Raw genomic sequence first — 20,932 nt, 5'->3', positions numbered from 1 at the left:
CCAAAACATCTTGATAATGCAGGTTTTGCTAAGGATGCCATCTGCTTCTGTGGACTTCTCACTGGGCAGCTTCAATGGAACGTAAAAGGAGGACTGACAGGCATAAATATGCTTAACTGTTTGTCTCATACTAGAATGTGCTGTTAAAAGGTAGAAATTGCAATCTATAACATTTTACAATGCAGGCTGGGGAGGTGACGTATACAGGTTGCTCGCTGTCCGCTAATGTTAGCTTCAGCTTGGTACGGTATATACGCTAATAATGCTAGTCCAAGGGAAACAAAGGGACTGATGCTTGGCTGCACAGCTTTCCAAGGGAAGCAAGGAATGGGAAATTGATTGTGGACATACATGACTCGTGGACATACGCGGCCATGTTTTCACTGCTTCTTTTCGAATGCAATGGACACGTTTAGCTGAGCTAAGCTGCTCAAAGAGCTCACGACACTACACACGGAGGCTAAAGCCAAACGCTGTGCCTTCAGTTTTCTTTCACAAACAGACAAAAGGTCAAAAGTCCCTGTTGGACACTCAATCCCTTCTCCTCTGGTTAGGAGGACTCTGGACGGTGGTCTGAGCTGACTGACCTTCGCCCGACCTTCTATCCCCACACTGGAAGGAAGCGGCGATTGGTAAATTTTAATTTGCGGATGAAGGTTCCCTTCAGGGCCAGTCGGCGTCATGGATTTGTTCCCCTACGAACACATTCTGAGATGGTGGTTTGAGCTCAACCTCACATTCTGGAGTGTCGGCACAGTCGGAGCAGTGAATGGTCAGAACATACCGAGGTCTCACTTACTTCCTGTGTTTCTCAGCCCCTGTGATCTCACGGAGTGTGGAAATACGAGAGTCCTGCAGCACATGTATGACATTGTCGCAGAGCCTGAATGCACCTACAGTATGCATGTGCACTTCCATCTGTCTAACAATAGCCACGACAGTCTCTGCTAATGGTGACCCGCCATAGGACATTGGAGTCACATGAATACGAGGGCTGGACTTTGTATCCTTGAAGTTCAAGCTGCCAGTGGAGATCAAGGTGCTGAAGTCAGCCATCGCTGAGCTCCCTCTGCCTGAAGCCCAGGTAAGCGCTCTCCGATGCTTCTTGAAATCATTGTTTTCGTCCGTGACCTGATGGCAGCCATATTTACTAGAGGCTTGGAATTCCTTGGCTTTTACCGGACGGGTTTGTCTTTTAATCGAAGGCTGTGGATTGTGTCAGGAGGGGTGAACTATTAGGGGAAGAAGCTGGAAATAATCGGTTCCCTCAATCATTTTCCAGTTTAAAGACGGACTCCCTGTCTCACTGTCCCGCATTTCCAGGCTGATCACTGATGTCCGACACAGAGGAGGTCATGGAGGAGGAGGAGGCTCAGTGAGTACACTAACATATTCTAACTAAAACTATTTAAGTGATCTCAAATGAACAACAATACTTATTTTATCTCCTCTGTCTTGTTTCCCTGGAAGGGAGGAAGAAGGTAAGAGAGGACCACCCTCTTCTTGAAGTTCTGAGCACCTTTCATGTGCAAAATATGTCACGTATCATTTCACTTTTCCCCAGTTCAAGAGGAGGTGACGGGTAAGAACAGAATTTATATATTTCAACCATCTTTTTGCCGACTAGAAACGTAGCCGGAGTAACTTTTGGACTCTCCCGGCAGGCGCTAGGTGCTGTTCTCTCCTACCTTGAACCCAATATCCCACACAGAAATGTAAACGGTATTATCCAGACGTGCAAGTTAAAGCCGAATGCGGCTTTGAGTGCGTAAGCCGCAAAATTGCAGGTCGTACGCAGGCAGTTTTAATCAACTTGTCGTGCTGGAGGGAAAGTCCAGAATTGTCCTGAGGTAGAACAAGGTTATTGACTCCTGTCAGCTGTTCAGGAGTCTGATGGCAGTCGGGTCGAATGAGTTCCACATTTCACACTCCTGTACCTCCAGCTGGAGGGGAAGGAGTGTGAACAGTCCATGTTGGGAGGCAGCACTGCGGCGCTAGATGCTCTGCAGAGAACATACTCATAATGAATGGGTGGATCATCGATGTTAATTGCATTAAATAAATGCTGTGTCTGTCTCAAGATTCAATATTTCCAATACAATAACCCCAGATTTTGGGGGTATTTTCTAAATCATTTATACGGATGGACATTTAAAGTGTGAGTATAGTATAGTACTATATGCGCCGCTTCAAGTGTGCTTGGTCTAGTCAACTCAGATTTTATTTATGTAGAATTTATTTATTCACATGGCACCAAATCCCACTTTCTACGAAGAGCCGAAAACAGAAACCCAACACTCCCCACGCCGTCTGCCCAGCTGTCTGCCTGACCAAATACTACCTATTTGTTTGTCCTGCTCAAATAAACTTGTTTCAAATAAATGTGTAGAAGTAATTTAATGAGTGGATTACTGTGACCTCCCCAGAAGTGACCTCATTTTATTTTGCTTTTACGCCACATTCAATCGGTCATAACAGTGGTTTGCTCTTTCTGTCCTTGTCTCAGACGAGTCCAAGCCCAAGCCCAAGTAAGTTCTCCAGCTCCTTCGTCGTGGTATTTGAGAAGGTCCACCGCCACTTCGGGCATATCAAGAAGTAACGCACAACTACTTCCCCGCAGGTTCATGACAAACATCGCCGCCCCGAAGATCCCAGATGGCGAGAAAGTGGACTTTGACGTGAGAACTCAGACGATTCACAGAAACGCCATTTGAGCGTAGCACAGAAAATCACTCCGGCGTTTTGGTGCGACCCGCAGGACATCCACAGGAAGCGCCAGGAGAAGGACCTGTCCGAGCTGCAGTCCCTGATCGAGGCTCACTTCATCCAGAGGAAGAAGGAGGAGGAAGAGCTCATTGCGCTTGTCAACAGAATTGCGAGTGTTTCCCTTCCCGAGTCCCCACGCCTTCACCTTCGCATCTCGCCACAACTGTGTGTCTGTGTGTGCCTCGGCAGGAGAAGCGGCGTGCAGAAAGGGCCGAGCAGCAAAGGGTCCGGGCAGAGAGGGAGAAGGAGAGGCAGACCAGAATGGCGGTATGCTCTCACCGTGGAGCTACATTTTAAGATTAACTCATAACAGGCAACGTGTCTGCACTGAGGAAAGCCGTCCACATGGGGGCGTTGCTGCCCCCCCCCCCCCCACCTCTCCTGACCTTCTGCCCACACCTGCTGCATGCAGGAGGAGAAGGAGCGCAAGGAGCAGGAGGAGCAGCGCAAGAAGCTGGACGAAGATGCCAAGAAGAAGAAGGTGCTCTCCAACATGACCCAGCAGTACAGTGCCGGGCAGAAGGTCAGTCCACTACCTTCGCCTCAGGTACTGAGACGGGAACAAGATCGCATCTGGTACTAGTGTTCTTTACACTGGAAACGATTACTTCGAGTTTCAAGAGTCAGTATGCTTAAAAAAAACTTCTATTACTAAGAGCTAGTATTCTTAAAGAAAACTTCTAGTTCTAAAAGCCAGTGTTCTTAACCCTGGAAACGATTACTTCTCGTATCAAGAGTCGGTATGCTTAAAAAAAACTTCTATTACTCATAGCTACTATTCTTAAAAATCATTTCAAATACTAAGAGCTAGTATTGTCAAAGAACTGACAGCCAGTGTTCTTGAAGAAAACTCCTCGTACTAAAAGCAATTCTTCTCAGAGACTACTTCTTGAGCGGAGAGCCAGTATTCTTAAAGAAAACCTCAAGTACAAATCGCCAGGATTCTCCAAGATAGTCTCTTACTCTTTCATGACCTAAGAGCAAGTATCATCAAAGAGTACTTTGAGTACTACTTCTCATACTGAGAGCCAGTACTCTTTAAGAATACTTCTAAGGCTAAGGGAGAGTATTCTTAAAGATTGTAATATTACTTCTAGTACTAAGAGCCAGTATTCTCAAAATCACTTCCAAGTACTAAGAGCTGGTATTATTCAAGAGTACTTCTTGTACAATTATTAGTACTCTTCAAAATAAACTTCTAGTACCAAGGCCAGTGTTTTTAAAGAATACTAAGAGCCAAAAATCTTCAGGATTGCTTTTAGTACTCACAGCCAGCATACTTAAAGAATACTTCAAGAGCGAAGAGCAAAGTATTCATAAATTTCCAATACTAGGAGAAAGTATTCTTAAAGATTACTTCTTGCACAAAGAGCCAGTGTTCTTGAAGAATACCTCTAGTAGGCCAGAATTCTTCAAAACAAACTTCCAGTCCCAAAGCCAGCGTTCTTAAAGATTACCGCTAGCAGTAAGAGCTGGTTTCCGTTTATAAAAATCAACAAAACATACAAATGCAACCCCGAGAGCCCGCCGGCCCGAAGGAGACCTCCGGATAGAGGCTTTGGCTGTGTGAGGCGTCGCCTCCGGAGCTGAAGGTGGAATCTGATCTGCGCAGAGCGAGAGCAGACGGGGAGGCAAGAAGCAGACGGAGAGGGAGAAGAAGAAGAAGATCCTGGCCGAGCGCAAGAAGCCCCTCAACATCGATCATCTCGGCGAAGACAAGCTCAAGTACGGGGGGGTGGGGGGAGACTCGCTCAGACAGGAGGGGGCTTAACCCAACTGTCTGGACTAAGAGGGGTGTGTGTGTGTGTGTGTGTGTGTGTGTGTGTGTGTGCAGGGAGAAGGCAAGTGAGCTGTGGCAGTGGTTGATGGGTCTGGAGGCCGAGAAGTTTGACCTCACCGAGAAATTCAAGAGGCAGAAGTACGATGTAAGTTTTGCAAGCGTGTGTGTGAGTTTACAGCCAGTACACACACACACACACACACACATATATACACTCACTCACTCACTCACTCAGAGGGAAGTATTCAGCATGACATATGAAAATGATTCAGAATGAAGTGAAGTCGTAGCAGTAGTAGTGAAGTATTCAGGGTGACAAAATCGTTGAATTCACTGCGGAGTATTCATGGAGAAGTATTCAATGCAAAGTACACAATGTAGAGTATTCATGGAGGAGTATTCGATGTGAAGTATTCACTGTCGTATTCATTGTAAAGTATAAACAGTAACGTATTCATGGTGAAGTACTCCGAGGGAAATACTCGGTGTAAAGTGTTCACGGAAGGGTATTTAGTGATATATTTAACGTACAAGCATTCAGAGGGAAGAATTCAACGTAAAGTATTTAGTGTCAAGTACTCATGGAGAAGTATTACGTGCAAAGTATTGAATGTATTCCGCTTATCCTGCACTATTCAGTGACATATTCAATGTAAAGTATTTCAGAGTGACATATCCAGTGGGACCTACTCAATATAAAGTAATTATGGAGAAGTAATCAGATTACTGTTTGTTTTGCCGTAGATCAACCAGCTCCTGTGTCGAGTCCAGGATCACCAGAGGTAAGTAGTGCGGGGCCTGACCTTTGACCTTTGCTTACACCTCAATCCGCATTAACCTCTTATGTGCCGCTGCAGCGCAAAGGGCCGTGGCAAGGGCAAGATGGGGGGCCGCCTCAGGTGAGCCGGACGTCACCATGACAACCACGCCCCCCCGGCAACCCCCCGACCCCCGTGTCAGTTTGCGTGTTTGTCGTGCGTTAAGTTGCACGTGTGTTTTGTCTCCTTGCCAATAAAGTCAGCCGTTGCATTCACCGCGACTCGTCTCGTCTGTGCCGCCTTTCTGAACAAGTACTTTTTTTTTTTTCCCCCCCCGTCACAAAAAAAAAAACACTGTACTTGGCCCACATCTATTTAATAAATGTATTGAAAAATAATAAATGATGCATCGGAAAAGTTCCTCAATGGAGAGGAGGACACAAAAAAAAAAAACATTTTTCCCCAATTTATATATTTAATTTACACCTACATGATGAAGAAACATAGCGAGCAGAGGTAATGACGTGAAAATAAAACCATGGTGGACGCGTGTGTGTTGGAGACGGAGGCTGGTGGACTGGCCTGGCTTCATCTAAGTGTTTGTTGTATGTTAAAAACTAGCTTGGGATACGTGGACGTATCCGCACATTCAAGTGGGCGGTCTCTGGACTCGAGAGGCAGTCGGCAGTGCTGGGGGGCTCAGCGGCTCGGGGGAATCCTCACCACAGGTGGGTTTCTCTGATCTCAGCGATGACCTGGCTTGCTTTCTGCAATGCCTGGGCAGAAGAGGCAAGAGAGAAAAAGGGGCGGGGGGTTTAGAGGTGTAGATCAAAACAACATTAAGGTGGAAGAGGCTGATGCAGGGGTTTCTGCAGGTAACAGCTAATCACAAATATAATGCCAAACTGCAGATATGACTGGAATAATGCCAATCATTTACAAGGAGAATAGATTTCACACAGATGCAGATATGTACAAATGGCCTTTTGAAGATTATTTGGATTTTACTGTGTATGATTATTCAAGCGCATTTTTTCGTTCGATCCCATCTGTCCTTGTATCTCACTGCCTGCGTTTTCAGCTTTCCAGGCAAGTTCATCGGCATTCTCCTGAAGGCCGGCGCACACCTCTGACAATAAAACCTTTTTCTTTCTCAGTGCTTCCGGCTCGACCTTAAATGCTCCACTTCCCAGAGGAAACCAGCTCTTTTTCAAAAATGTGGGACAAATCAATCAATCAGTCAATCAATCAATCCATCCATCCGTCCATCTCTCATTTGCACATCTGGGCAATTTTCTCAATTTTTTCCAATTGAGTGGGGCGAGTTCGAATTTTATAAGATAGCTTGTTGTGTCCTTTCCACGTGGAAACGATTTAGACACATCAGTCTGAAACAGCTCAGACACCACCGTTTGATGCATCTGGGCGGCGCTGCACTGCGGCGTGCAGACACCAGAGAACCTCTGCGGTCAACGTTGCATTGGACCCAGATATCGCTGGTCTTCCTGCCTGACGCGGCACTGCTGGACGCTGGCGCTGTAGCCCTGAGCAGCAGCTGTTGTGTTGGCAGCTACCTAGCTAGTTCTGGCACAAAAATTCCACCACAGTAACTTGCTACCTGCCAGATCAAATGTGCGATTTAACCGCGTTGATGCCCATTGTGCAAAATTTAAACGTTGTTTTGCACGTGCTACATAACCCCCCACCCTGTTTTCCGCCAATGGGCATCAACCTGCCTTGGATCAGTTCTTCATCGAACGGCTTTTGTTGAAAATTACACTTTCCCGTTTTCACTATTCCTCTCTCTTTCACTCAACTTCCAGCACTGTCAGAACACCAGCCTTAAAACAAAAGCCAATTATAGGCTTCCACATGTCAATCATCACTGAGCGTCACACAATTCCGATCAAAAGCATTAAATGTTATTAAATTATGAATAAAAAAATGTTCTCCCCCCCCATCATGTGTATATAGATTTTTAATGCCTCAAAACATTGCATTTAGTGCTTTATAATGCTATTTAAGGCCTTCAATTTTGCTAAATCTATTTAATGACTGAATGCTTTTTAATGACCTGCAGAAACACGGTAAAACAGTGAGGTTATTAATTTACAACAAACACAGTTAGCCAGCGGGCACACGTCGATGCCAGTACTGTACATATCTTCTGCAGGAAAACTACTTTTATTTGGATTTCTCGAGAGATTTTCTCCTCGGCCTTCGATGTTAAAAGCAAACCATTCCTGCCGGGCTTTGATTTTGTGAGAATGGTTTCTGACTCCAGACCCCGTTTTTACCTTCAACATGTCCGCCGTCTCACTGCGTCTCTGCGCCATGTCTTCGGACTCCGTCAGCAGGTCGTCCAGCAGCGCCGACTTGTACAACTGGCCCACCAGCTCGCTCTGCAGGCAGTCCTTTACGTGGTTGACCAGGAAGTGCATCACTGCCTTGGGGACGCTTTTGAAAAAAGGGGATGGCACGGATGGATAGAAGGGTGAGGTTCTTGTCTTCAGCGGACGCGAAAACTCTGTGCCGGGTGCGGTTACCTGTCCTGGATGTTCTTCCGCACGATGAGAAAGTACGATTTGATGAGCCTCTCGATGACCTCGCAGTCCCTTTGTTCCCGAGCCGACAACTTCCTGGAGACGGGAACGGGCTGAGAGGCACAGGGATCACATCTGACGGTTAGTGGATCAGACTGAACACAAGCAGAGAAGATTGGGGGGGCAAATCTGATTGGCTGGCGGCGAGAAGCAGGAAAGAGCGAGGTTGTCGTCGAAGACGTGACCTTTGACCTGTTTGTGTTCACTCACAGGAGACGGAGAAATAACACTCTGGATATTTTTTACTATTTGAATGATTGGAAAATTGATCAGTCATTTTCCCATTCCCCTGTGGGAATCCAACCGGGGGCGGTTTTTAATGAAACTACCACTTTCAGGAGGTTTCACTGAAGGCTTTCAAATTTGTCAATGGTTTGGTTTCAGGTTGGACTCTGGAGGTTATGGCTTCAAGTCTCACCACATCCAGCAGGTTGACAGCGTGGCCCTTCTGCGGGCTGCCGATGGCGGGGCTCTGCGGAACGGCCCGGTCCCCCGCAGCGCCGTCCTCCCCCTTCTTCAGCATGCCCCTCCAGCTCCCCATGCCTCCCTCGGCCTGCTCGCCGGCGGGGCCCGTCTGAGTGCCGCCAGCCGCCGCCTGAGAAGCAGATGTCAGCGCTACAACACCTTTCAATGCATTACACACAACAGCTCATGCGGTGAATTTGAAGCAACAGACACAAGATGGGTTAGTAAATATGGCACCTCCATTCACGCATGCAGGCAAACAGGGTCAAGTCGAGACACCGCTATTGCGACATCCATGATCTGCACGCTGGGTTTCTTCACATGAAAGGAGCGAATATGAAAAACAACAATAGCTTCCGAGGGGCTAAATGCAGAAATTCACTTCAGAGTCACAGTCATACCTTAACTTAGGAGTGGAAGTGGTTCCGTGACCGAGCTTGTTTGTTGGTCTGTCCCATTACATTTCCTCATTAAAATAAATAGAAGTGCGAATAACCTGTTCCAGCCTCCCCGTTTTTTTTTTTTAAATAACAGAAATGTTCTCTATAAATAACAAAGTTGTATGCATCTGGTTTTATTAAGTATATTTACCGTGAAGATGGGATGAAGATGCCGGTCGCGGCGGAGGAGGTTGGGGAGTTTTTCATTTGGCGCTCATCACTTAACTCTACTTAAACGCTACAATGTGTTGCCAAATGTAACATGCACTCTGCTACACTTTATGGCTAAACATTATTTATCAATGGAGTGAACGCCGCTCCTCTTTTTAATGGAACAAAACGTCCCCGACCGGCTTTGAACGACTCTTCCGACGCCTCGTCTGTTGACGTTCCCGTCACCAAATCCGCTGCCTTCTCACAGACGATGCTCTCCGTTACTGTATCTCACCGACGACAACGTCATCTCTTCACCGACAAGTCCCTAACGTGAATACCTTGCTCGTTTTTTCCATCAACGTTTTTATTAACGGCACTTCAAGGACAGCGGCGGCCACGTGGGTGAAAAGCGCTTGCTCCGCTCACTCGTAACTCAGACCTGGGCTCGTCTCACAAGGAAAAAATAAAAAAATAGATTGAGCGACGGACTCGGAGACACTCCTGAGGTCAAGGTTTCACACGTAAGTTAAGGTATATCAGTTTCTCTTGATGCCTGCATAGCTTTTTACTGTAAATGTGTTAAACAGCAATGTTAAAGAAATGTTAAAAGTGTCGTGTGGAGCCTTCAAGGGGAAGAGAATATGCAGCCCAATGCTGTTTCCTTTTCAGTGTTGCAGGCGTTTTCATCCAGTGGAGGTTCTCCTCCGAGCAAATGGGAGGATGTGAGGTTTGGAGGAGCGGTAGTCTGGCGGCACAGGGAGGCGGGAACTGTGTACCGATCCCTCTTTCACAGATGGCGATAAAGAAGCGTGAGTTTAGAGAGAGGAGGAGCGTTCTCTCACTCGGAGGAAAAAACAAAACAAACAAAAAAAAAACATGTACCGCATGTACCGCAGAGACGGACAGATACCAGCCGACCCCACGTCCTCACGCCAGCAACCGATTAGAGAAAGTTAATTCTTCTTAACACAGCAGTTACTAGATTAGTAATGACCAATATGCAGTTACAAGGGATCAGAGGTCAGATTTGGCCAAAGGTGAACGGGGACACACCTTAGCGCTTTCGGCCGCGGGGCCAGAAGGATCGGTGGGGGGTTGAGAGTGCCCGACTGGGCCTTTAGAGGACTAAGGAAAGGATAACATGAGGGTGGCGGAGAGAACCTTTCATTTTTCCAGGCGTTGGAGCTGAAAAGTAGCATTGAACCAAGACAAAACAAACTGTACCTTGTCTCTAGGGACGGCGGATGGCAGATCTCTCATCCTGCGTCGCTGCTCCTGCAACAAACAACACACAAACGAGGCTGAGCGTCACACCAGGAGATGGATGTGAGGTCAAAAAAAAAAAAAAAAAAAAAAAGAAGTGCAATGCTGAATGAGGAACCACCTCTCACCTCCAGGTTGTTGTTCATCAGACCGCAGGCGTCAGCAAAGTCCGGGTGCTTGGTGTTGATGTACGCAAGTTCTATGGCAACCAAGTTGTGGACCTGCCGACGAAACGATGATGGGTGAATGGCAGGTGTCAAAAAGTCTCCTGTTCATTCAGGAGCGTTGGCGCCTCCTTACCATGTCGTTGGTCACTGGGAGCCTCTTTCTCAGGAGGGAAGTGACGACTTCCACGATGGCGTCGTGCAGCTTTGGGAATCGCAGCAACTCCTGCAGAGATTATAGTGCAAAAATTATAGTGCAAGGTCTGACTGCATCGTCACGGCGGTTCTTGGCGCGTCTTCCACCTGCGTGCTGTAGTTGCTGCAGTGCTGGATGATCCTCTGCATCTCCTCATGGACCAGCTCCACACAGCGCAGGCTCGGCTCCTCCAGCCGCTTCACTTGCCGCTTGACCAACAGCTCGAACGACACCTCGGGCACGAACAGCGCGGGTCTCGGCCCCTGGGGAAACACAACCCTTCATTTTAAGACGAAGGCGTGGATGATGATTACATGTTTGAGAAAAAGAAACAAACAAACAACAAAAAAAAAAAACACACCGTTGCATTTCTGATTGCTGTGAGCACGTCGATTGTCGTCAGGCCACCCAAAGGATCCACTGACTCTAACGTCCGACCGAAGGTCTCGTGAAATATGTAACAGATTCTTGCACCACCGCAACTGAGAGAGACGACAAAAAAAGTGGTTGGTTTTAATGTTTGTGCTGCACCCCCTGGTGGTGAGTACCCCCGTAAAGTGCTGCAACCCACAGTTCGGCGGTCTCGATGTGCTTGGCCGTGCCCTCGATGGTGTGGCAGTACTCGGCAGCAAATTTGGTGATGAGCTGTAGCAGCGTGGCACTTCTGTCCCCGACGGGCTCGCCGTAACTGGTGAGCAGGGACTGATACTGTGCGGCCAGCACGTTGAGCCTGGTTTTGAGCTCCGGAAGGCAGTCCCTGATGTGGTGCATTAGCAACCTGCGGCAAAGAAGAGGAGAAAAGAAGAAGAGGGAAAATAAATAAATAAATCAAACACTTCCAGTTTTTTTTTTTTTTGACAACTTATGAATGTTCAGGTTTGCACAAAGGCAGGAGTTCACCTCTGGAAAGACAAATAACTGGACGGCAGAGTGTGTCAGAGGAGCTTTGGGGAGTTTTTCATTTGGCACTCTATTGCTTAACTGAACTTACTGGCACACTTGTATTACAATGTGTTGCCAAATGTAACGTGCAAACTTTGCAACACTTTACGACTAAACTTGGTTTAGCGACAGAGTGAAGTCGCTCATCCTTTTAAAATCATCATACCGTCCCTGACCAGCTTGAAATCCTCTTCCGACGCCTTGTCTGTTGACGTTCCTGCCATCCGCTGCACCGAATCCCCGTAAATATCTCCCGCCTCCTCACAGATGATGCTCTCTGTCACCGTATCTCACCGACGACAACCTCCCCATCTCTTCATGGACGAATCCACAACACGGAGGCCTCACTGATGGTTTTCCATGATTTTCTCTGGGCTAGCCAATAGCGGTTGGTTCATACCGTTGTTTTTAAACACCACTTCATGGACAGAGATGGCCACGTCGGTGTCAAACGCTCATCCCACTCCCGCCTAACTCTGGCTTTGTATCGCAGACCCAAAAAAAATTTTAAATTATCAACTGAGAAACTTGTAAGTTGATTTACTCATAAATCAGGGTTCAACTGTATATGGATGTTATATTATAAATAGAGCAGGTTGAATGTTATTTCAACACACATGAGACCATCTGGAAATTTTAGTAGTTTGTCTTTATAGCAGATCCTGTCGTTTCCATTTCTCCCTCCAGTCCTATTAGTCCAGCTTTTAATCACTCCTACATTTGTGACTTTTGTCCAATAATAATTCACATCTAGGTTTTGCCTCAATGCTACTGTGACGAAAGGTGGGGAAGTTATGCTAAAACCCTGCGACCAAATATCCTGCAGTTTTTGTCTTTTTCTCTAAACACTGAAGGTCCTCTTGGTCTTGGTTAATCTTTCCTACCTATTCAATGTCCTGGCAAGATATTTGGTTCCACTTCTGTTTGCGAGGGAAGGGTACTTCTTCTGGAGAAAGGCGTGTTCGTCCCGGATAGCGTCGGCCACTGATTTCCTCTGATTGATATCCAGCTGGCTCCTAAGGAAATGCATCAGAAACAATTAGCTTACACTGTCTTGTGTAGCCCAATTGATAAATAATATGTTGACTTAGAGACATTGATGTTTTATTAGTGTCTGGTAGGTTTTTTTTCAAGCCTTTGTTGACATGGCAACACGGCCGTGGTACCTGTTCACGACCCCGATGATGCCCAGTTTCACCGGTATTACCCGGCCCATCAGGATATCCATGGCGTCCGTGCCGGCGTCCATCAGGTCCAGCTTAGTCACCACGGCCAGCGTCCTCCTGCCTGGACACACAGAACTTTACCATCGGCGCGCGACAACGGCGAGGAGAAACAAACTGAAACACGAGCAAAGTTTGAATACCATCGGGGTCAACTTCGCGGGCCACCTTGAGGGACTCGGACGTTGCCATGTCTGTGTTGGCCGCCGTCACGGCCAGGATGATAGAATTGGGGTTGGAGATGTACTTCAGGATCAGGTCTTTGATCTGGACCTCTATGTCTTTGGGTTGGTCTCCCACGGGCACCTGACCCGACAAATTTAGACTTGTAAAACCAACAACTGGACTCACGGTGAAGCAGGGGGTTAGACTGATCTTACCTTGGTAACACCAGGAAGGTCAACCAGAGTGAGATTGACCACATGTGGCGAAAAGATCTTTAGGTGAATGGGTTCATCACTGATACCCTTGGGGGGAGAAGGAAGTCACTTTTACCCTGGTTGTTTCTGTGTTCCGTTTGGTGATTTAGATTGTTACATAATACCCATGAATAACAGTTACCTTGTTATTGCCGGAAATTCTCTCCGTTTCGGCTTCAATTTCTTGTCTGATTTCCTCAAAACTTGAGAAAATCTGAAAGGACAGTAAAAGTTTTACCGGCGCTGGTACGACTTCCTCTAATGTCGTCAGTTTAAGGGTCACGCAGATCCGCCCGACTAAAACTGAATATGACGAGAAAAACATTCAAAATAAAATGTCCTCATTGCTATCAGCTGGTTATCGAGACACAAAAATGACTCCTTTGTTCGGACGTGAAGAAAAGGCGGAATAAACGAAGGACTTTTCCTCCACAGCCATGAGGCGTGACTGATCTAACAACAGATGAAGGGTGTAGAAGTATGACCCAACAAGAATGCTGTGACTGTACCTTGCTTTTGGTGTGTAAGAATTTCCCCCACTCCTCTCCAGTGATGCCTGTGGAAACACACATACACATCCGAATGTGTCAGGCAGTCAAGTGACACCTGTTGGCCTTTAAGTTACTATAAGCGTGGTTCTTGCACATGGAAGGGGGTGGTTGTTCTGTGAGTGCTGTGACTGGACAGGAAAAACTATTCAGCAAAACAAACTAAAACTGCCTTTTAAATGAAACGGTCATGGAAAAACAAAGCACAGGTGTAGTTCAGTAAGCGGCAGTCATTTCAAGTATTAAATAATATGGCTGCACAGATTTCAAATGTGAAAATGTTTATTGAAAGAGGAATTGAGACAAAGCAGAGTAGTTTCCAAAGCACCAAGCCGTTTGCAGAGCAGCGTTACACTGACTTTGAGTCATCCATCTCAGCTGACAATGCCTTGTCCAAACTGAGATGAGAGCTCATTCAAACGAAGCCGGGTGGTGTGTCTGCTCGAGATAAACAACACAAATGCGAGGCCAATGGGGCAGAGTTGGCAGGGACACGAGGAGGGGGTTATGTAATGCACAAACACAGCGGGGCAAATAACGAGAATGGGAACCTCTGAAAAGGCGTCCATTTTTCCTGGATTCTGGCAATTAAGGAAAGATGAAAGAGAAACAAGGGGTTCAGCCTGGTTTTCCTGAGCCGGTCCAAAGGATGGGCATGCATAGACACGGCCATGGCATAACCTTTTCATTTCAGCTTTGGGAATGAGGACAAACTGTTTCCTTGCGACAGTAAAGTGTGCAGTCCTGACCATGGTAAGAGTCTCCTCTTTAAATAATTCTTAAAGTTCAGATCGTAGTTCAGACTCTACGGCATTAAAACTGTTCTGGACCAACATCAATATTTTAATACATTTATTGCACAGCCGCACGGAGCTCACGCGAAGATGACCAGCTAACGTGTAAACAAAGCAAACAGTCTTGTTAATGACAGCTTCGAATGCAAACAGATAGGAACAATAATAGCGGACGAGGAGGGAGCAGGCCTGAGTTTGAAATTACCGTTCTCCTCGCTGGTCTTCCGGTGGTCCTCTGGGTCGATGTGCACCAGCTGCAGGATGAGCGGCCGGCGCGTGACAACGCCGGTGCCGCGTGGAAGGACATCTCTGCCCACGAGGCTCTCTAAAACTGAACTCTTCCCGCTGCTCTGTAGACAACACCACAATGATGTGTTTTAACTTTGTAAAACTTCACCACGCGACCTAGCGGGGCTTACTATGCAACGTGATCTCCGTGCACTACCATTTTATTAGTTAATCTCTGGCTAATACTTTCTTTGTGACCCTGATAGGATGGATGCTTGTCACAGATGGCCTGCCAGCATGACTGATACATGCACGAGATTCTCACAGGAGGTGTGAGCCTCTGGAGGCCCAACAACAGACCAGGCATGTCTGAACTTCAGGCGATGCCAGAGACAGGCACATCCTATTAGCGGGCCAGTGACAGCCAACATGTTGGACAAAACCAGACACTTAAAACCAATTAGACTGGAAAGACAGGGTAAGGTCAGAGAGGTGGCCTGTCAATCAAAGAGCCATTGAGTTTGTAGTTATAATTTTTTTTCGTCGATTATTTATTTTTAAATTATATATAGCGAAAAAGAGTGTGCATAACACAACTCAAATTAGGAGAAAAACACTTTATTTTGACTTCTTAAAGGCAACACTGCGATTTCTTTCTAAGTCCCTTACAGTGAAGGTGCCAAAGCTAGCGTTACAATGCTCCAGTGAATCGCAATTTCAACTTTATTGTCGTTAAACCCCATACTTATAATCCCATATATTTGAAAATAAAACACAAAGTGTGAGAGAGCGAACCCGAACAGAAAAGGGAGTCCAACCATAAAGTTGGCGCAGTAGCTAACAAAATGTTAGCCGTTAAACAAGACGACGCGTCTCACCTGGGTCCCGACAACTACTATCTGCGGCAGCTGGATTATATCCGCGCCCACTGTGTTGAACACGTCTTGTAGTTTGTTTACGACGGGGATGAGGGCCTCCATCAGCTCCAACTACGGTTCCGAAACCGTGACACACACAACTTTCTTGACGGGATGACACCCGGCAACAAAGTCATCCAGTGTCCCCCCGGCCGAGGCTGCTACGGCTGCCGCTAACTACTCCGAAAAAGGCTTGTGCCGTGATGGATTCTGGGAGTTGTAGTTCAGAAGACGGCAAACGCCTCAGTGCATGCTTGAAGTTGGTTTCAATAAACTACATTTCCCACATATACAGTGCTTTCGAGTCGGACCAATGGGATTGATTCCTCCCCCTACGCAAGCGTAACGACGGCGAGTGTCAAAATATTTACCTCGGAAACCAACTCTGCATCAAAACATGAAAAATAAAATCAACTAATAAACGTAACATATCAATGTGACCATAGCTGTGTTCCCCCTGTAGCTGTATATTTTAGTGAGAAATTCAGAACATCACGCAAAAATTTAAGATCAGCACACTATTCTATGAAAGTGTATCATGGTCACAATTCAAATATGCTTCCATACTATTTGACAATTAAAGGAGAACAAGTCTCTTTATTAAGTTCATACTAATCATCAATACCCATGGGAGTGGAAATTACAGAATTCTAGATTTATGTGAAAATTTCAATTACAATTAGCAAGTTGTATTTTTGATGATTAATTTTGTTTTTGTACAAATACAGTGCTGCTCTCGTTCAATCCAAAATGTTAACCCTCAAATATGAACATTTAAGTAGTAAAATTTTTGGCTTTCTTAAGAGAATATCTATATGTACACCATTATTGGGCAACTATCAGGGTGCAGAATTTTCACACATGTTTATTTTCACCTGTTAAAGTGAGAATAATAAACAAACAGAAAATTTACAAATAAACATGTTCAGAACCTTTTGTGCAGCTGCAACCACAGCCTCCAAGACACTGTTCAGAGAGGTGTACTTCACCCTATAGGTTCTCAATAGGGTTTAAGTCAGGTGAAAAAGGGGGTCATGTCACAGTTTTTCATCTTTTAGGCCTTCACTGGCCTTGAAGCCACACAGTGAGGTACTTTGATGCATGTGATGAGGTGTTGCCATGCATGAAAATCAAAGTTTTCTTGAAAGATGCAGACTTTTTCCTGTACCACTTATGGAAGAAATTGTCTTCTAAAATTGGCAGTAGGTCTGAGAGTTGATTTTGAGTCCATTTTCAGTTCAAAAAAAGGTCCAACTAGCTCATCTAGCTCATAGCTGGCATCGGAGTCAAAGTGGAGCTCTGTGTCTGTTACTGACCCAACCATGGGCCCATCCATCTGCTCCAGATAGGTTGCAGTTGTTGAATATGGCAGCGCTGGAGGATAATGGCTTCCTGGTAGCTTCATGTTTGGTTCTTCTCAAATCTTTGGTAGCTAATTGTGTCTCTTTGACATGTTTCTTGTGACCCTGTTGACTATTTATAACAGCACGTTGATGGTTTTGTGATCATGCCTCGACCTCTTAGATATTTCAAGTGTACTGTATCCCTTTGAAAGAACTTTTTAAAATTTTTGACTTTTCACTCGGTTAAATCTCTTTTTTGGCCCATTTTTCCTGAGGAGAAGAATCTGCCTAATAATTATGCACGTTAATATCGGGTGTTGATCCTTAGGCCACACCCTCCCTCGGTACACAAAAACACATCACCTGATATGCATAAAGTCCAATAAGCATTCAAGTTTATTCTGTTCGGAGTTGGAAATTACCACTTGCCCAATAATTGTGCACACACCGTATAATGTGTGCGGCATTTGATGTGTATACGCACGCCTTATTCAATTTTGTTGCTTTCAGTGCAACTTCAGAAAAATATGCCAAATGTCTTATATTTCTTATCCTGGATATCGCTATTAATGAAAAATTAATAAAATCACTCAAAAGTACAGAAAAGTCCCCCCCAGTCACATATTTAGCTGATAATTAGCCTAAACAACCAATATTCTCCCTCTCAAAGAATCCAGAACACACAGAAACTGGTTTTGCAGCATTTTATTCATCAAAACATTCGTTACCATCCCTGGATCTCTGTATCCTGAAAAACGCACAAAATCAAAAGTGCTAATGACATTTCACGATTTTAGATATCACAGGAGAAAATAAATATTGCACACCACAATGTCAAAGTAGTACATCACTGAAACCTATGGAAAACAAACACAAAGCTTAGAGATTGGTTCCTCTTCTCTGCTCCGTAGCTCTGGTTTAAACTGTGTGCAACTGTGATTCCTGTGCAAAGGTTAGTTGTAGCTATTCAGGAAATACATATCCATATTTCTTCAGCTTCCTGACTTTTGTTCCAAACAAAATGCTGTTCACAGCAATGCACATGAAAGAAGCACATAACAGGTGACCTAAAAATTAAATACGCTAGAATACAAATGAATCAACATAGCAACTCCTTTTAAAATTATAGTCAGCTCAGTGTTTAAGAGGTCAACAGTAACACATTCGGCAGTCTTTGTATGGCATCCTCGTACATGGCAGTCAAGCAGTCCAGATCTCAAGGTTTTTTATGTGACCTAAATTGCAAAACACATCTCTATGAAATGCCATTTGTGGAGTATGTGTTATGGCTCAAAAGACATTTGATCAGCTGATAAGTGTCATTTAAGCTGAAACATAATTCATGCATTACAGTGAAAAAAAAAATTGGAAAGAGACATTTGTTTGCACGGTTGCCCATTTCAGGACCACTGGCAAAACCCCAGCTCTTCCACTTATGATCTGACTCGGGGCTGCAAACCAAAGTACAGCTTTATCATATAAAACTAAGTCCACTTTATTTTCTCTACAAGGTAGATGAGTGTTTTTCAAACAAAGATACTCAAACAGCCTTTCCTCAGCTGCTGATGGGAAAAACCAAACCAAACCAAAAAGTAGAGCAAACAAACATGCAATCACTAAATACATTGACAGAGGAATGTTTTATCTCCATCTTTGCTGAGGTTGTGCTGTATGTATTAATAACTATATGCGACAAAATAAAGGTATCTCGTCTTTCTCAGTTTATACCTGTGCTCAGCTGCTGCAACGCCCGTTCTCAAACATTCAATCGATTTTACTCCATTAAGGCGATTTTCCAGTCATGGTTCAACACTCCGCGTCTCCTGTCAGGTTACATTGCATTCTGTGTATGTGGTCACCATATTCCCTTTGCGCTCTGTCACCGTTCTACAGTGCTGCTTTGATGCCCCGTGAAACCCATTTTCAGTCTGTTTGGCCTGTTTGCCAAAGACGAACATTCTTTCCAGGTCGTCAAACATATCATGGAAGCCTCCTTGGAAATGTCTCTTGTGTCTACTATGGGACTCCTTGGCCGACCTGGAATGCTCATTGAAGTTTCTCCGGTGACTGGCATGTCTGTTCTGGCTGTAGATATCAAAGTCCTTGAATATGTCGTCAAAGTTGAAGCTGAAAGGCTGGTGGGGACCGTGCCTCTGTCTGGCTTGTGTCTCCCTGGCAAAGTACGCAGCACTGCCGTCAAACTGGTCATACTCTTGTCTGCTGTTGTCATCTGATAACGTTTCATAAGCTGAAAGAAAAACGGGAGTGTTCAGGACTCCAAGCTCACTTTGCATGGACAGAACATTTATCTAAAAGTATTCAAACAGACCTATTAGAATGGGATGATGTTTACAAAAAAATGTTGCTGATATATATATATATTTTTTTTTTTTTCTACATATATGTGAACATAGAGGACTGTCTCAGAAAATTAGAATATTGTGATAAAGTTCTTTATCTTCTGTAATGCAATTACAAAAAACAAAAATGTCACACATTCTGGATTCATTAGAAATCAACTGAAATATTGCAAGCCTTTTATTATTTTAATAATGCTGATTATGGCTTACATCTTAAGAATCCTCAAAAATCCTATCTCAAAATATTAGAATATCATGAAAAAGTATTTTTTGTTTATCTAATTGCATTACAGAAGATGAAGAACTTTATCACAATATTCTAATTTTCTGAGACAGTCCTGTAGTATACAAAATATACAGATTTACATTTATGCTTTTTTCTTTAGGTATTGGTAAATGTTCTTGTCTGCTGTGCACGCAATTGCTTACTTCAGAGTTTGACAATGAAGCTGACTTTGGATTGCTGATATTAATATATATATGTAAATTAATCCAACGTCCTCAAAGGACATTGGTTTTCTAATATACTGCAATTAAAAATTAATGTTCATCCATGTCAGACACATTTCATATATTTATCAAGTTGAGTATCTGGAAGAAGCAAGGGGACTAAAGAGTGGTTTACCTTCTGCAATTTCCCTGAATCTGTCCTCAGCATCGGGGCTGCTGTTCTTGTCGGGGTGATACTTCATGGCGAGCTTGTGGAAAGCCTTTTTTATCTGCCGCTCGTTGGCTTCTCTGTGCACCCCCAGGATCTCATAGTAGTCCTTCTTGGCCAGTATAAGCTCCGTTACCATCAGGACGCACACCGCCAAGGTGACGGCGGACTGTGCCGCGGTCATGGCACCGCTATCCCGGGTCAGAGGAGACGGTCGGCTCATCGGGAACCGGAACGATAAGTCCTCTTGAGCGAGCCTGAATAGAAAACAACGGTTTATCAAGCTAATGTTCACATTAGCTTGCGAGCACACAAGTGACATTTTGGTTAACTTGACATTTTTTGGCAAGTATCGAATTTAAATTAAGCTAAGTACACCCCCCTTTTTTATTATATATAAGATGAGCGTTATTCCATTTAAGGGGTAAAAAATATTTGCATGATGTTTGTGACGGAACCGTCAGTTGAGTAACTTTAGCGAACGTTTGCTAGCAAGAACCAGGTCCAGATTCGAACCCCCGACCCCCACCTCACCGGGAGACGGTGGCGAGCCCTTCACACGACAAGCCCGGCGTGTCTAGTCGGAGCTGGGCCTGGGGATGTTGGTTTAATGTAATCACTGAATAACAAAACATCAGTTAGCAGCAGCAACATCATCGTTGACAGGACTTCTTCGGTTGTGTATGCCTACCGCGCCACACCTAGCAAGGGCGTCTCATTACCGCCATCTAGTGCTCAGAGCAGGTACCGACGCTTACTCACCTTGGCCGACAGTGACCTTGGTCTTTTGTTTATTTAAGTTTCCCCACCTCTGGATGCGTCTATTTTGATTTATCATTTGCCGCTTTATTAATCGTAATAAAGGTCATATAAATAGATCGAAAGTTCTAGTAAATAGAATAGAATAGC

The 20,932-nt window shown here is 45.0% G+C and overlaps 3 protein-coding genes across 7 annotated transcripts; 1 reads left to right on the top strand and 2 right to left on the bottom strand.

Moving 5' to 3' along the window:
- The first annotated feature begins 935 nt into the window (after positions 1-935).
- On the top strand, positions 936-5,579 carry tnnt2d (troponin T2d, cardiac). Its single transcript, XM_086149479.1, has 13 exons — positions 936-1,084; positions 1,283-1,375; positions 1,471-1,481; positions 1,565-1,582; positions 2,507-2,528; positions 2,621-2,678; positions 2,759-2,875; positions 2,956-3,033; positions 3,179-3,289; positions 4,379-4,491; positions 4,601-4,691; positions 5,291-5,328; positions 5,404-5,579. Exons 2-13 carry the CDS (start codon positions 1,335-1,337, stop codon positions 5,447-5,449), a joined length of 744 nt encoding a protein of 247 aa, XP_086005605.1. The 5' UTR covers positions 936-1,084; positions 1,283-1,334; the 3' UTR covers positions 5,450-5,579.
- Positions 5,580-5,759: 180 nt separating this feature from the next.
- On the bottom strand, positions 5,760-15,838 carry dnm1l (dynamin 1-like). 4 transcript variants are annotated; one of them, XM_086149474.1, is made up of 20 exons: positions 15,624-15,838; positions 14,723-14,867; positions 14,275-14,304; positions 13,685-13,731; positions 13,318-13,389; positions 13,137-13,223; positions 12,900-13,062; positions 12,700-12,820; positions 12,418-12,549; positions 11,163-11,369; positions 10,953-11,073; positions 10,699-10,854; positions 10,532-10,621; positions 10,360-10,452; positions 10,193-10,243; positions 10,022-10,093; positions 8,326-8,502; positions 7,851-7,960; positions 7,602-7,761; positions 5,760-6,080 (listed from the first exon to the last, which is right to left on the bottom strand). In XM_086149474.1, the coding sequence occupies exons 1-20, from the start codon at positions 15,723-15,725 to the stop codon at positions 6,024-6,026; spliced, it is 2,193 nt and encodes a 730-aa protein (XP_086005600.1). In that variant the 5' UTR covers positions 15,726-15,838; the 3' UTR covers positions 5,760-6,023. The 4 variants fall into 4 exon arrangements, with proteins under 4 accessions (XP_086005600.1, XP_086005603.1, XP_086005602.1 ...); XM_086149477.1 differs by lacking the exon at positions 10,022-10,093; XM_086149476.1 differs by lacking the exon at positions 14,275-14,304.
- A 1,865-nt stretch (positions 15,839-17,703) lies between these two features.
- Positions 17,704-20,767, bottom strand: dnajb9a (DnaJ heat shock protein family (Hsp40) member B9a). Of its 2 annotated transcripts, none has more exons than XM_086148803.1 (3): positions 20,553-20,767; positions 19,991-20,280; positions 17,704-19,253 (listed from the first exon to the last, which is right to left on the bottom strand). In XM_086148803.1, the coding sequence occupies exons 2-3, from the start codon at positions 20,244-20,246 to the stop codon at positions 18,832-18,834; spliced, it is 678 nt and encodes a 225-aa protein (XP_086004929.1). In that variant the 5' UTR covers positions 20,247-20,280; positions 20,553-20,767; the 3' UTR covers positions 17,704-18,831. The 2 variants fall into 2 exon arrangements, with proteins under 2 accessions (XP_086004929.1, XP_086004928.1); XM_086148802.1 differs by having other exon boundaries at positions 20,558-20,765.
- Positions 20,768-20,932: the final 165 nt, after the last annotated feature.

The sequence above is a fragment of the Fistularia commersonii genome, chromosome 7 (assembly GCF_037954325.1).
Source record: "Fistularia commersonii isolate RoL2024-O1a breed Wild chromosome 7, RoL_Fcom_v1.0, whole genome shotgun sequence".
Classification (NCBI taxonomy): Eukaryota; Metazoa; Chordata; class Actinopteri; order Syngnathiformes; family Fistulariidae; genus Fistularia; species Fistularia commersonii.
Note: the sequence above shows the minus strand (reverse complement) of the source record. Positions and strands in the feature narration are given on the sequence as shown.

Bases quoted from the DNA above. Each gene is read 5' to 3' on its own strand.
- tnnt2d (XM_086149479.1), top strand. From the start codon at position 1,335: ATGTCCGACACAGAGGAGGTCATGGAGGAGGAGGAGGCTCA. The intron at 2,529-2,620 runs GTAAGTTCTCCA...ACTTCCCCGCAG, and splicing joins GAGTCCAAGCCCAAGCCCAA to GTTCATGACAAACATCGCCG. The intron at 4,492-4,600 runs GTACGGGGGGGT...GTGTGTGTGCAG, and splicing joins CTCGGCGAAGACAAGCTCAA to GGAGAAGGCAAGTGAGCTGT.
- dnm1l (XM_086149474.1), bottom strand. From the start codon at position 15,725: ATGGAGGCCCTCATCCCCGTCGTAAACAAACTACAAGACGTGTTCAAC. The intron at 13,224-13,317 runs GTAACTGTTATT...TCTCCCCCCAAG, and splicing joins GAATTTCCGGCAATAACAAG to GGTATCAGTGATGAACCCAT. The intron at 10,622-10,698 runs GTGGAAGACGCG...TAATCTCTGCAG, and splicing joins GCAGCAACTACAGCACGCAG to GAGTTGCTGCGATTCCCAAA.
- dnajb9a (XM_086148802.1), bottom strand. From the start codon at position 20,658: ATGTTTTGTTATTCAGTGATTACATTAAACCAACATCCCCAGGCCCAG. The intron at 20,281-20,557 runs GTGAGGTGGGGG...TTTTCTATTCAG, and splicing joins GGGCTCGCCACCGTCTCCCG to GCTCGCTCAAGAGGACTTAT. The intron at 19,254-19,990 runs GTAAACCACTCT...TTTTTCTTTCAG, and splicing joins ATTCAGGGAAATTGCAGAAG to CTTATGAAACGTTATCAGAT.